At 33.6% G+C, this 15,831-nt stretch overlaps 1 protein-coding gene across 2 annotated transcripts in view; it reads left to right on the forward strand.

Annotated features, from left to right (window-relative positions):
- Positions 1 to 15,831, forward strand: part of LOC130897810 (uncharacterized) — a 109,587-nt gene that overhangs the window by 76,919 nt on the left and 16,837 nt on the right. For both annotated transcript variants that reach the window (XM_057806724.1, XM_057806725.1), the window contains exons 4-6: positions 6,290 to 6,432; positions 10,533 to 10,677; positions 12,398 to 12,594. In XM_057806724.1, coding sequence (XP_057662707.1) covers positions 6,290 to 6,432; positions 10,533 to 10,677; positions 12,398 to 12,594 — 485 coding nt within the window. The remainder of the gene's footprint in view (positions 1 to 6,289; positions 6,433 to 10,532; positions 10,678 to 12,397; positions 12,595 to 15,831) is intronic.

Here is a 15,831-nt window from a genome sequence, read left to right on the forward strand (position 1 = left end):
CCAATAGTTTCAGCTGTTTGGAATTTTTCTATATTATTTATTGTTATTTTTTTTATCATTATATATGCAGTATAAAACTATTTGAATTTTGGAGATCATTTTTATGGTTAGATGCTATTCATTATTTTTGACTTTACTCTATGGTTTTAATTGTGTCGGTTAGGAAGGAAGTGCTATCATACCTCATATTCCAATTAATCCAGTGGTGGATTTACCAGAAGGCTGAGTAGTCTGTAGCCTAGAGCGGCAGATTTTATGGGGCGGCAAATTTTAAAGTTAGAATTAACAATATTTCATATGACAATATAATTAATGATTTTGCGAATTCAAATGCCGCAAAGTAAGTTTTTTTAATTAAATTTAAAGTGTAAGTGTTTGATTATTTCCTTAAATCGAGGATCTTACGTGTCAATTTCATTGATTGAAATTGCAATTCGAATAATTTCAAACTAAGATATCGAACTTAAGAAGTCTATAGAGTCGACAAAAGATGAATAGTCTACAGGCATCAAATCAGTAAATCTGCCATTGAATTATTCTCACTGACCTTTTATTCCAATTCAAAAGGGTTCAGTTTCCCGTCAAGCTTAGCTTCGCTGCTATTCCAAACAAAGCACAAGGGCAAACCTTACAGGTAGCGGTGCGTTTAGAAAAGCTATGGTCAAATATAATACCAGGTCTGGCTATTAAATAACGAGACTGCGCGCCTAGAGAGCCCCCTAGGCTGGTGAGGTAATAAACGAGTAGTGCGTTGGGTATCTAGATATCTTGTCTATGCATCTTCCAAAACACGTTTCCGTCACTATTATATAGTATTGGTGCCGTAGCGGTTTGAAACGAACATGTTTTTTTCTCGTGCTTTAAATTATTGCAAGCGGCCTATGGGGACAATTCTCTATCTCGTGCGCGTGTTTTTGAGTGGTGTAAGCGCTTTAGTGAGGACCGAGAGAGCACTGAAGATGATTAGCTCCTAGGTCGCCCTGCGACTGTTTCAACTCCGGAAACAGTGACCAAATTGTGTGTGCAGAACGTCGAATGAGCATATGGAATTGCCGAGGCTATAAACGGTTAGAAATAGTTTACACGAGGAATTTCATATGACAAAATCTGTCGCGAAGTTGGCGCCAAAAAATCTGACTCCTGACCAAAACCTCCCGTATCATCGGGTCTGCTCAGATTTGGAAGGTTAGAATGGTTAAAAAAAGATTTGCTTTGAAAAGGACTCGATTTCAGTCGATGGGAGCGGTAAAGCAAAAAACGGCAGACACTCACCAAAGAAGACTTCCAGTACTGCTTCGATCAATGGAAAAAACGTATGAACAGGTGTTTTTCGAGGGGAGGGGAGTATATTGAAGGGGAGCATTCGAATGTAGAATAATTTTTATAATAAAACCGTTTTTCGTAACCATTATCGTTATTTAATAGCCAGATCTCGTATATGTAGTCTGTCTAATGCTTGTAATTTACACACGATGGAAAAACTAATAGTCTACAAAAATATCCTAGATTAATATTCTGCATCTGTATCTTTTTAAATTGTTAACGTTGAAATAGCCCAGTTATATTAGGTAAAGAAAACCTAACCTCGGAATGAAAGGATATAAGCTGTAAATTGGTGTAAATCTTTGTTTTGTTGTTCTAAATGTCTCAATAGACAAAAATGCTATCGTGTCCGCGTTTTAAGATATTGAAAGTCAAAGGTCATTGAAATCGTTTTTTCGTGAATATCTCTTAAATGGGATTTGCACCTATCATGAAAGTTGTAGAGTATAGAATTCTCTACAACTTTTGTATGAGTTTTTTTTCATACGATCAACCGTTTTTGTGATAGAGCTCAAAGAGTGCGCAGCGTATAAAGTCAATTATTTATTAAAAAATTATAATTATTAAACATTTCCCAGTATTTATGTACTAATCATTTCCACTATTCAACTATAGTATATTATTAATTCTGGATTATTTATTTTAGTAATATTTCAAGTTGAAACGACATTACATAAGTTGTCGTTAAAACATGTAAATTTTTCAATACCTGGAAATACCTGTCCCCACCTATCCTGATGCAGAAAATCAGGGCTACTATGTTCTTTAGGATGTAGCCAGTGCACGCTTGCCACAACGCTCCACTATATCCAAGTAATCCCGATGAAGAAAGCACGTACGATCCTGAAATTCTGGAGGGCTTGAACATGAATATGAGACCGATAATGACAATGATGACAATAAATAGAAGATTTTTGAGCGCCAACAAGAAGAAGACTACCAAGAAGAAGATAACTAATTTCCATTCACAATTTTATTAAAATTAAAATTATCAAAAATTTTTTTAATATTTAAAATCACATTTTAATAAATATTTAATATGCCATATTTAATGATTAAAAGATATGTGTGAAATATATTCCCTCACTATCTTTTTAATTTAAAATATAATCAGTATGCAGAATTAATCATATAATATAGTTAAATAGTTAGATATAAATAATCGAATTACTTATTTTAATTCAATATAAATAATTATTAATTATTAGATAAATACTGGGCATTGTTTGATAACTATATTTTTTTACTAAATAATGTACAGTTAACCATAACTCATGCTTGACCTTACATTAGCCCATATCGTCCCTTAGCTTACAATACCGCATAAGTCATTTTTTACCAACTTTTCAGGAAACGAAAAAAACTGTCTATTTTAAAAAATTGGGGGAATTTTTCTGTCGTTCCTTAACAAATACTCTGATAAGCGGCTAATAATTATTTATACTTATGTTAGGGAATAAGGTATTAATAGATGATTTACAAAGAAAAGTTTTTATAAAGAAATATTTCAAGAATAATTAACAATCGTTATAACATAAGTATCTATAATCTAAATCTTAAGATTCACATTATTGAGATCAATTGCTTAAAGTTATTTGGTTGACACACGAACCTTTAGAGCGTAAGTGCAATTATTATTTTTATTATAATAGGTAAATATTTTAAACATAGTCTTCAATAAACTGAATGAAAACTTCAATAAACAAATGAAACAAGATGTAATAGTAATAAAACTATAAAAATAAAAAATGATACTCGAAATCTCTAGTCTAATAGTTAGTTGCAGTCTTTAGCGATGACTGTGCGGAAGGTCATCATAAAAACACTGGTAACTAGATGGCAATACACGTTTTAGGTCTTGCAAATCTTCATACTTCCGCTTTGTAATTGGTATTCTAGCTGCATACAATTTCGGCAGGTGATTCATTTGTTTAATTCAGTTAATTGGCGTGGGACGATATGGCAACGGCTGAAGCTCGTCATCAAAACCAATTTTATACCAAATGGTGCCATCAGGTCTGTATTCTAACATACGTACATATGTGACGACTGGGGGACCTGTCTTTTTACCAGGCCGTATAGATTCATAAATTAATTGTTTCGAAAAGTCTGTAAAAAGGTCATATAGTCCATATAGCGTACAGTCATATATTTTATGACTGTACGCTGGGCACTCTTTGCGCTCTATCGCCAAAACTGTTGATAGTATGAAAAAAAGTTCAAACAAAAGTTTTAGAGAATTTTATACTCTATAACTGTCATAATAGGTATAAATCTGATTTAAGTAATAGAAAAACCAATTTTTATGACCTTTAACCTTTAAAATCTCAAGTCGAGGGCACGATAGTATTTGTTTCTTTTGGGACAATATTTAGAACGACAAAATAGAGGTTTACACCAATTCACAGCTCATTATCTTCCGTTCAAAACGTTTTATCCTTTGTTTTTGTGTTTTTGTTTTTCAATAAAGTATATTTTAAGTTTTTGAAACTTCATTGTATAGTAATTTTTAAAAATTGATAATCTCAGTCAAGCAATAAAATATAGTTATCATATTGATTCATTTCTATTATAATGATCTCTGATACTTATTTAATCGCTTAAATGCGAGCGAAGCCGTGGGTAAAAGCAAGGAACTGATAAAAAACATCGATACATAAAATTATTGATCACCATAAAATATTACGTTTAAATGTGACGAAATTATTAAAATTACAAGAAAGCATTTATTTTTGCACAAATAATATGAAGAATTACTTGCGTTTTGCGTTAATAAAAATTGTCCTCCCATTTTTTTCTATATCTACGGTTTATATTAACCAAAAGTCGAAAAAGCAACTATTCCATTAATAAAAAGTGCTATAGTTCATATTTCATTATGGATGTTCCCATGAAGGAGACCCGTTCCAATATGATCGAAACACGTCCTTCGACAATTTTTTTAACCCTTTTCTTTATTTGCAATCTGTAAAATTTTACAATGAGTATTGCTTAAACAAATATAAACCACACAACAACATCACTATAACTAAAATCTGTCAGGCAGATCACACGGAAAATGCCTTCTAAGCATTCGCAGCGTGGGAGGTCTTATTAGAGGATGAGCCAATGTGTTGGGATGGGTTTCCATGCAGTAAGAATATTTTTGGAGAAGTGAGAAATTTCTTCTTTAACTGATTTAATTTGGAGGACACAAGCGATAACGCTGTTGGTTTCGACCATGAGTGAGCGTCAAGTAACGACCGCCGTTGCGCAATGTATTGTTATTGGTTTTTTGGAATGGAAAGGCATTGAAAACGCCGAAAGTTTACGAAATCAATTTAATAGTGAGTTCCTGAGTAGGTCTGCTGTATTTAAATTGGCAAAAAACGTTCAAAGATGGCCGCAAAACAGCGAAAAAATGAGCCGCATGATTGTGGACCGCGAACCAGCATCATAACTTGTGCCGCGTAGAATATCTCATTTTAGAGGACAGTAGGATGAATGTTCGACATTAGTATTGGTAGTGTAGAGTCTATTATCCACGAACAACTTCAATAAAGCAAAACGATGGATCCCTAAACTGTTGAACTTCGGGCAATAATGTTTGTTCACGCAAATATTCAATATAGCCGCAACATGGGTAAAATATCACGCTCCCGAAAGCAAGGTGTCGTTTAAAAAATGGAGAAAGGAAAGGAGAAAGAGGCGCCTGTCAAAGCGAAGACAACCAGGTCCTGAAGTCAAAAATTCAACACAGACGACGAGGTACATAGGAACCAGCTGCATTTTCAATTAGTCATTCTGGATTTAACAAAAATAAAACATTCAGCCGGTAATTCACGGGTAGAAAGGATTTCTACTGCGATCAACGATGATACCTATGTACCCTTACGCGCGTACTCATCGGGACCTTTAGCGTATCAATTAAGAACTTTCCGTAACCTTACATGCAGCTGAAGATTTTTTTCTGTTAAATATACAATACCATGTTATTTAGTTTGAGCCATCCCGGAATGAGTTGAATTTATACGGAGTTTATTGTACATTACATCAAACGGACCCGGCACTACCTTGCCAGCTGAAGGTCATTACGTTCACTCCTAAGGTGAGTTCTATCAGGACAAGCAGAATTGGGAGGAATGGAATGATTAGTTGAAAATGAAGCTGGCTCCCGGACTACATACCTCGTCGTCAGTATTGAATTTTTGTCTCCAAGACCTAGTTGTCACCCTATATGCAGCTGAAGATTTTTTTTTGTTAAATATACAATACCATGTTATTCAGTTTGAGCCATCCCGGAATGAGTTGAATTTATACGGAGTTTATTGTACGTTACATCAAACGGACCCGGCGCTACCTTCCAAGCTGAGTTCATTACGTTCACTCCCAAGTGAAACACTAGTTGAAAATATGCAGCTGGCTCCAGGACTAATAGGAGTTTGTCGTACATGGCAGTGCGAGTTGCCCATGGAATTCTTGTGGGTAAAATAACATAGAAAAAGTTTTTGTAAATATTTAGGGTGTTTCATTAATAATTATACTAAGATTGAATAAAATATTTTTTTTAACGAGAAATAGATTGTTGTATTACAAATATTGTAAAACGATTTTAGCTCATTGTTTCAACACCTTCCAATAGTTTTTGGTACCTTACTTTAAAAGTTTTTTCTCCTTTTATAAAAATAGTAGAAGTGTGTTATAAGAATAGATACTTTATTATTTGTGTTAATATTGTAACAATCATTTCAGCATATTTTTTATCCCAAAGCTACATTCAAGTTCAGTTCTTTTCTAATAAAGCTTTGCCCAACTTTTTTTCAAATAACCATTTAGAGATATCAGTTTCATCATGTGATTAATCTAATAACTACGGCTCCTTAAACATAAGTTCAAACAAAAAGTATAATTAAACCTTTTCAAAAACTTAAAAATACGCATGCTCGACTCTAATTGTTCAAATATTTTGAAATTTGATTTATTACAGATGCTAGTTACTTAACAAACAAATCACTTGAAGCTCAAGAAGAAAAAAACAAATCAAAATGGAACCAATGGTCTCCTCTTTCTGTTTTGAACGTGAAGGAAAAATCGGAGAAAAAGAAAACTCTGGACGATTCCGCTTTAGGTGTATGTATGATATATAAAAATAATTGTTTTTTTATTTATTCCAATTATTAATGTGAATAATAATTATAACAATAATACTTAATTGTATATACATTTGCCATCAATATTTATTTTATTCGTTTACATATTCATTTGTTGAAAAAAATTGAATATCTCTTTATGAAAAATAATAGTTTCGAAGTATATTATATATAGTATATATATATATATATATATATATATATATATATATATATATATATATATATATATATATATATTATATATAATATAATCTACTATTGCGTTTTAGTTTTGGTTAAAAATATCATGAATTATTTCATTGATTCCAAAATATAACCTACAAGACCACAAATATCTCTGTAAGCATTTTCATGCTACGACCCAATAAACTCTGTATCTCAAGAAACTTTTTTTGGCATCTTTCAATATAGAACGATTTAAAAACCTCTAGGAACATCACTCTCATTATATCAATGATGCCATCTTACCTTCAAATATCTTCTTCTTCCGAGTATTAGGCGTAGTCGCCTGTTTTACCTTCGACATCCTTGCCTCCTATCCTGCTTCAAGGTTATCGCTCCACCTTTTTCTGGGTCGGTCGGTACTCCTTCGGCCCAACGGGGATTTATCGCGCGCTATCTTGACCAGTCTGTTATCCATACGACTTATGTGTTCATTCCATTCTTTCTTTCTTGATAGAACCCATTCGTTGACGTCATCTATTTTGCACAATCTTCTGACGGTCTCACTTCTTTCCCTGTCCAGTAGGGTTTTTCCCCCTATCCTGCGTAGCACTTTCATCTCTGCTGGTTCCATAATTCTTTTGGTTTTCGCCGTTTCTGGCCGTGTCTCTACGGTGTAGATTATTATTACCGTGGCCTTGTATATTCTCGATTTGGCCTCTATTCCGATATGTTTATTTCGCCATATGGTTTCGTTCAAACATGCTGCTATTCTTAAGGTTTTAGTTGTTTGCTCTCTTACTTCGTTCTCTACATCTCCAAATCCTCAAATCTCGATTCCTAGGTATTTGCATTTCATTACTTTGTGAATTATCTGGTCGTCTACGACTAGCTTACATCTTTTCGGAGTTTTGGATGAGGTCATACAATTTGTTTTGGATATTATCCAGATATTATCATATTGAAAGATTTAGCTGTGCAGTTAAACACATGTAAAAGACTTTGAAGATCATCCTCATTTTTTGCGATTAGAACAGCATCATCAACGTAACATAATATTGTAATATTTCGGTCCCTCATTTGGTAGTCCCTTAGCTTTCTTACTTTCTTGATTATTTCATCCCTAATGATATTGAAATGCAAGGGGCTTAAGGAGTCTCCCTGGCGAATCCCTTTGTGTACTGTTATTTGCTCCGTTAGCACTCCGTTCACTGTGGCTTGCATTTTGTTGCCCATGTATATATTTTGGTATATGGTTTTTATAGGATTTGTTTGTGGTACTCGATCGAAGGCTTTTTGTAGATCTATAAAGTACATAAATTCTGGTCTGTTGTACTCAATCGATTTTTCTGTGATCTGCCCGATGACGAAGATCGCATTTGTGCACGACCTTCCCGAACTAAATCCTTGTCGCTCAACTGTTAACGTGATAAGACTGTTTATTTTGTTTGTGATGACTTTTGTTGTGAGTTTAAGAGTGCTACCCAGCAAATTGATTCCTCTATAATTAGATGGTATTTTTTTATCTCCTATTTTCAACATGAGAATCGTAGTACTCGTTCTCCAATCGTCTGGGTTTTTTGATGTGACACGATCTTGTTAATGAGAGTTGTTAGTTGCTTGGCAAGGCTTTCTCCCCCGTATTTGAGTAGTTCATTAGTTACGCCATCTTGGGCTTTTTCTGTTTTTGAGCTGTCTGATAGCCGCTTGCACCTCTGTCAATTCAAACTGTAGATCTTTGTCTGTAGTTATTTCAGGCGTGTTTGGTTCGTTTCTATTTTCGTCTTCTCTCCCGTACAGTTCTTGGACGTACTTGAACCATGTTTCCTTTAGTATTTGGTTTGTCGTGAAGAGCTCATTGACTTCTTTTCTTTGTCTCTTTATCATTCGCCATATCTGTTTCTGGAGGCCGTAAAAATCATTCTCCATCTGTTGAAAAATTGTTCCCAATATTTGTTCTTGTTTTCTTTTAGTAATGTTGTTGTTTAATTACGTACTCTTTTGTAATCTTCGTACGAATTCAGGGTTTTTGACGTTCTGTATTGCAGGTGGGCTTCTTTCTTTCATTGTCATTTAGCTCTCACTTCCTTACAGAACCATGGTGTTTGATTTTTTCTTCTTTGTGAAGTATACTGTCCTGGATCCAAGTGCCTCGGATGCCGCTTGTTTGATGTTTGCTCCTATCTTTTTCCAACTGGTATTTACGTTTTTCTCTGCCTCGATTGGGTTAATGTTGTTTTTATCTTTTAATCTTTCTTGGTGGAACTTTTCCATAGCAGTTCAATATTGGTTTTTCTCTACTTTTTGTTCTACTTTCCTTTCTTTAAGTTTGTTTATTTTCATTCTTATTTTTACCAGTAGCAGACTATGTTCACTGCCCACGTTGGCTAAATTTAAAGTTCTTATGTCCAGTGCGTCGCGTGTATATTTCTATTTGTTACTATATTGATTGATTCAAATGTAAACGAAACTACTCCAACCAAATAATATCCAAGAAGAGATAAAATATTTGAACTACATTCGGATCATAGACTGACATCGAGAAAGCACATTTTCATGAAAAGGAAGCATCTAGACTTTATGTTACATAAATACTGCTGGCTAATCAGTCGCAAACCACATCTATCCTCAACAAATAAACTAGTTTGGATGAATGGGGTTCAGTATACAATTCGAACATGGAAATTCTAGAAAGGTTTCAAGTTAAGATGATCAGGAATATTTCCCTAGGACTCTGATTTATACCTAACCGATCTTCAAGTACCAGCAGTAGAAGGGGAGGTGGTTCTCTTGTTCAAATTATAGTGTGAAATTTGACAGTCTATTAACCATTTATTCTCGTTTAAAGTATAACTAACTGATCTAAATATGTCTTATTCGGTGCATTCCACTAAGCGTTCACTAAAATACTCTTTTGGACGACTACGATCGTTGTGGTCGCGGAGAGAACGTCACTCATGACGAAGGTTCACAACGACCCTTGTCAAGAGTCTCGTCAAATTGAGCGTTGAAAGAACTAACGGGATTTTCAAAACTCAAGCAACCCAGATTGCAACCATGAGAATCTATCTCATCATTTGATGCAGTATGGTATATTATAAGTACTTTTGAAGCATTCTTGTGACGCACCACCAATTATTTTACTATCGCCTTAGCAGATGTTTTGATTTTACTTCAATCTAAATCAGTTAAACATTCCAGTAAAAAAATCAATAACTTACAAATTATAACATAACCTCTTAAAGCTTCCCCTTTTTTCTTCTGTTTTGTCATTAGTTAATATTTATCTCAACGTTGAAAACGCCACGTAAGCCATTCTAATTGGTTTTTACGATTATAACGCTCTGGACTAAGTGGAACGGGAAAGATCGTGGTCATGAACGTCGTGAGTGTTCAGTGGAATGCACCATACTGATATTTAACCCCTTCATTGGCGTTGTTCCACAAGGGTGTGAATTTATCTACTTAAAAATCTACCATCAAAGAAACATAATAATATGCTGATGACTCTACTGTGCTATCATCTCACACTGATCCAACAATGGCCTCCAGCATCCTACAAGTTACCCTTAATAAATTTCAAGCCAATAAAGCAAAAAAATACATAAGCATTGTTCGCAGTAGATATCCTGAACGTATTCTGTTATCAATAAAACATATTCAGGATTTAAAATCCTGTGTTCATGGAGCACAGATTTCTAATTCCGAACGTGTTCTGAATACGTCCAATGTATCCTCGGGCCTGAGTAAGAATTTTCAATCCGACGAATGTGCATTCATCCTATTTGGCATTTTTATAATATTTACCACCACCACATTTAAGTTAATATTTGTCTTAACGCTCAAAACGCCCCTATTGAGCCATTATGTAAAAGTCAATGTGCTTTAAATACTAATTGATATTTTTATTTCTAGGAAAAGGAAATCAAAGTTATATCTTTGAGAAGTGAGGATTTTACAGGTCTTGGTTTCAATATATGTGGCAATATGAGGGAAGGAATTTATATAAAAGATGTATTACATCGAGGACCTGCTTTCGATTCTGGGAAATTAAATTCAGGTATCTAATAAATATATTTCGTTTCACTTATTTGCTGTATTCGAATGCTGTGCTAATAAAGAAACATCTGTCAAAAATGACAAACCACAGAAGCAGTCTTATTACTGTAGCCTCTCAATATAGGCGTTTAATCCTTCTGTAGAAGTACTTCATACTTGTGTTAACTAAAGAACACAATACAGGTAGAAGATGGTTTTGTCCACTAATAGAAATGCCGATAAATAAAAACACCTTAACAAATAACATTTATGTATCTTGGTAATAAAGACCGCTCAAATCGCTCAAAAAGCAATACTTTGGTTGCATATTTCGAATTTTGAGTTATTTTTTCCAAATCTAAGCTTGAGTTTGAAAAAAATAAACCTGATAAAGAATCGAACAGTTATTTTTCTGCATTAACAATTAACCTTTGAATGCCGATGGGGGGTTCTCAGTACTATATTTATATATACTATATTTTTGAAACAACAATAAAACTGGCAACTGCGCCTCTAGCTATATGCTAGACCCAACGAATATTTAAGCCACTTTCATAGTTTGGCATTGATTTCATTGTAAAATTCTTTTTCTTTTTTTTATCAAGTGCACATAGTACCACCTGGTTTGAGGTCAATATACGGGTCTAGCCTATTGTTATCCATTCACAAACACTGAAAATATTGTGCCAAAGGCGTCCGGGTAGGCTACTCGTAAAAATGAAAGAATTTTATTTTAACGGAATAAGAATAGGGCATTATGTACATAGTATTACTTACACTTATTTTTTATTGAATAGTATACAAAAAATACATTATACAGAAATTAAATTATAAAAAATCATAATATTCTTCGTCATCTGAGAATCTGTCATCTCCTCTTGAAGTTATAATTAACGGGTCGACGGTCCAATCGATCCAGTAGTCAAGATCCCAGATTTTCTCCTCTTCTTTAATGACATGCTGAACTGCTTTTCATCTGTTTCCTGGTGTCACTTCCTTAATGTCTTGATCAAACAGTAGATTAATGTATTTCATTTTGAATGTCGTGTTGTGTCTTGCTACAAATCCTTTCACTTGCGCCCATATAAGTTCTATAGGATTTAGTTCGCAATGATATGGCGCTGTGCGCAGCACAGTATTTCATAAAACGATGTTTGTGTAAATTTGCTATAGCTAATACTTCTTGTTTTTATCAAATTATCTTATTATATTTCTTATGGAGTCCTCAAGGGAACCCATATCGGCATCTACGTTATTTTGAAAAGCACCGGAATTCAAAGGTTAAATTTGAATTTATGTTCAAGAAACAAAACAATAATCTTGAAGTTAAAAAAAAACAAATTATTTTTGTTTAGTTTAAAGACTAATTTATGAAAAAAAAATTAAAATTAACAAATATGGCTCTATTTAATTTACTATTTCTGAGACCTTTTATGTATGTCTCTGTTTTTAAATCGTCTTGATTTCTGGTCCCTACTGTTATAAAATTTTTGAAAGATAGATAAAAATATTGACGTTTCGACTACTTGTAGACTTTTTAGTCAAAATATGATATTTTGATAAAGACTAAAAGTAGTCGTAACGTCAATATTTTTATCTATCTTTCAAAAATTATAAAAAAATCTAATTTTATAACAGAATAGGCCTAAAATCAATTTAAAAACAGAAACATGGCTCTATTTACACTTTTATTCGGTTTGATCAACCCTTTATTTATCATTACTTATGATTTATGGTTTTAGGCGATCGTATTAATAGTGTGACCATTAATTTTGAACATATGGTATACGAAGATGCATTGGCGATATTAAGTTATGCCAGTCCCTATGAAGTTGTGATCGAAGCAAAAGGTGGGAAGCTAATTCATAATATACCAGGTCAAGGAGGACAGCCTGGACATCCTTTATATAAAAGCTCATCACATTTGGATCTATATAATGTAAGTAATTTTAGTTCGTGTATTTGCTCTTCCAGTTATTGTCTAATATTTATTCATCTCGTCTTATCTCCTTGCATGTTATCCCTTTGGTATACAATTTCAAAAACTACTTGACAAATATGCTATCATGTGATTTAATTACTTTTTTTATGAGTCAGTTGTACAAATTTTTTCTTTTCATCTAAATTTCGGCGGTTTTCTTGAACGTATATATTTTTCAGATTCAGGTTTAATTGTCGCATCCATAAGTAGAAGTTTTATTTAAGATACTATATGCAGTTGTTCATTCACATTTATAAACTAACTACTTTGAGAGTTCTAAAGAAAATTTGTCGTTTAGAACCATTTCAAGTTAATTTTGTTTCATTTTATTAAAATCGTCGTCATCCTTTTCTGTCGTCTGTCATCAAGCCTATGTGGACATATGGTATAGAGCTGTGGGGTTGCGCTAATCTAATATAAATATTATTCAGAAATCCCAATCTAAAATACTCCGTCAACTAGTAGACACTCCATGGTATGTTAACAAATCACATCATTCACGTGGACCTAGGAGTGCCCACTGTATAAGAAGTTATCCAAGAAAGAATCATCAAACACCACAAAACTATAGAAACCCACTACTAGAGCAGTTGTTAATGCCAAGAAAAGCAGAAAGACTGAAAAAAAGTTGGCCAATCGACCCAATATGAGGTATAAGAGGTTAAATCACTAGATGTAAGCCTAACCAAGACAAGTTAGATTATCTAAGATCGCGAGAAAATTAACCCAGGGAATGTATAAAAAATTCTGATTGTTAATAAACACTTGTTATAAAAAAAATTATTAAAATCATCGCCATCCTCTTCCAACTTTCTTTGTATTTGTATTCGATTTCCATGAACGTGCATCGATTTGAATTAAATTTTGACAGCATGTAGGGAATACCTCAACAAGCAAAATCTACCCTACACCAATGTGCGATTTTGCACTAGGGTTGGGTTCCACCCCAACAATACATTTTTATGTTGAAAATAACTGCGGAAATTGATAGAGGACTAAATTTTAAGCAAAAAATATTCTTATAATTGTTTTCGAAAAATCTATTTTTTTAGTTATGTGCGATTGAAAATTTTCTTGAAAAAAAACACGTTTTTAATAGATTTTTCATAAATAACTCTAAATAACTAAATGACAGAAAAAGCTTATAAAAAAATAAAGAGATTGGGCATAATACAAACCAAGTTATGAGTTATTGAAGGTTGAATACTTTTATCGAACGAAAATTTAACTCAACGTCTAGTAACAATAAAACGGTCAACTTTTCGATGTAACTGCATATAATCTTTTTCAAAGTACTTTTTAGTAGCTTTGGAATGAGAGTTAGTAGAACTCTCTAGCATAAAAACTAAGAAAGTTATGGCCGAAATAAAAGTGATTTATATTTTTTTTTGTAGAAAAAAATTCATTTCCATACTAAGCAATAGTGCCCAAATTGCAAGAATGATAATTTATTGCATTTACGTACTAATAATGATTTCTGGAAGTTTTCTGGAAATTTTCGAAATTTTTAAAAATTTCTCATTTTTTTCAAAATTTCTAAAAAACCATAGGATATACATAAAAATTGATAAGAAACAAAAAGTAAGTATTTTTTAAATAAATATTTTGTTTTTTTTTAATTTTTTGTAACTTCTAAAATAACTGAGATATTACCTTACAAATCATACTCTCACGTATGACTGATACCATTTTATAACCTTTTAAACTCACCCTTTTAAAAATAGAGTGCTAAAGAAATTTAATCTTAATATATAAAAATTCATTGTCCGTGTGCATGTTCCGAATGAACTCAAAAACGAGTCAACTGATATTCGTGAAAGTTGGCATATAGGGGAAATGTGCCTATGATGGACCCCCGCCAATGATGGACCACTAGCTATATTTTCAAATTTACCGCGCATATTACACTACCACCATATTGGTTGGGTTGATTGATGCTTATAGTCAGTTGTTTACAAGCGCTCTTGCGAATCTAAACCGTTTTTGTGAAAATAAATAAATAAATTGAAATTGGTATGTATTGATATAACAAAGTAGCATGGCATGATGTTAGATAACTTTTGTTTTACTCTTAGCTAGAATCTGATTTTGTTACTACAGCTTGATAGAACTGTTGCATGTTGATTGGCGAGTAAAAATTGAGGTTATGGCGGAGAACAAAAAAAATTGAGATTTTTATCTGATTTATGCAATATGGCCTATGATAGACTACTTAACGGATCCCAATGATGAACCAGGGGTCCATCATTGGAACTGAAATAAACAAAATAAATATATTGTTTTAGTAGTTTTTCTTTTCCATTTATAGAGATGGCATCCAAAAAAAGACAACAGTGGGACGAGCATGATATGCGACAGGCTATTGAGAACGTACAAGATCACAGTATGGGCTTTAAGTTGGCTGCAAAGACCTTCAATGTTCCCAAAACAACTTTGCGAAGGCGTTTGGCTAAACAGGACAGTTCCAAGGGTAATTTGGGAGGACGAACCGCAATTTTCTCTAAAGCCATCGAAGAGGAGATTGCAGGATATATTATTGATATGGAAACACGTTTTTTTGGTTTAACCTCTAAAAATTTGCGGCGGATGGTATTCGAAGTAGCCGAAAAAAATAAAATAGAGCATCATTTCAATCGTGAAACAAAAATGGCAGGTTGGAAATGGGTGAGAGGATTCCTGAAGCGCAATCCACGAATTTCTTTGCGTAGTCCAGAAAGTACATCATTAGCTAGAGCCCAGGCTTTTAACAAGCCTAATATTCAAGCCTATTTCAATGCACTATCTAACACTCTGGAGCAGTACAACTTTCCTCCCGAAAATATATTTAATATGGATGAGTCAGGTTTGACTACGGTCCAAAAAAAATGTCAAAAAATTTACGCTTCAAAAGGTCGGAAGCAAGTTGGTGCACTCAGCAGTGCAGAGCGTGGGCAGCACGTGACCGTAGTGTGCGCAATGAATGTCATGGGCACTTACATCCCTCCTGCTCTTATTTACCCTCGTCAAAGGATGAACGATGAGCTTATGAACGGTGCTCCCGTTGGTAGCATAGCTTTCGTACAAGAAAAAGGTTGGATGACCAGTGAAATTTTTTGTAGATGGCTAAAGCATTTCGTGAAGTATACGAAAGCATCTAATAACAATAAGGTTCTTTTGCTCCTAGATGGGCACAGTAGCCATAAGAGTCTCGAATCT

This window comes from Diorhabda carinulata, chromosome 9 (genome assembly GCF_026250575.1).
Source record: "Diorhabda carinulata isolate Delta chromosome 9, icDioCari1.1, whole genome shotgun sequence".
Classification (NCBI taxonomy): Eukaryota; Metazoa; Arthropoda; class Insecta; order Coleoptera; family Chrysomelidae; genus Diorhabda; species Diorhabda carinulata.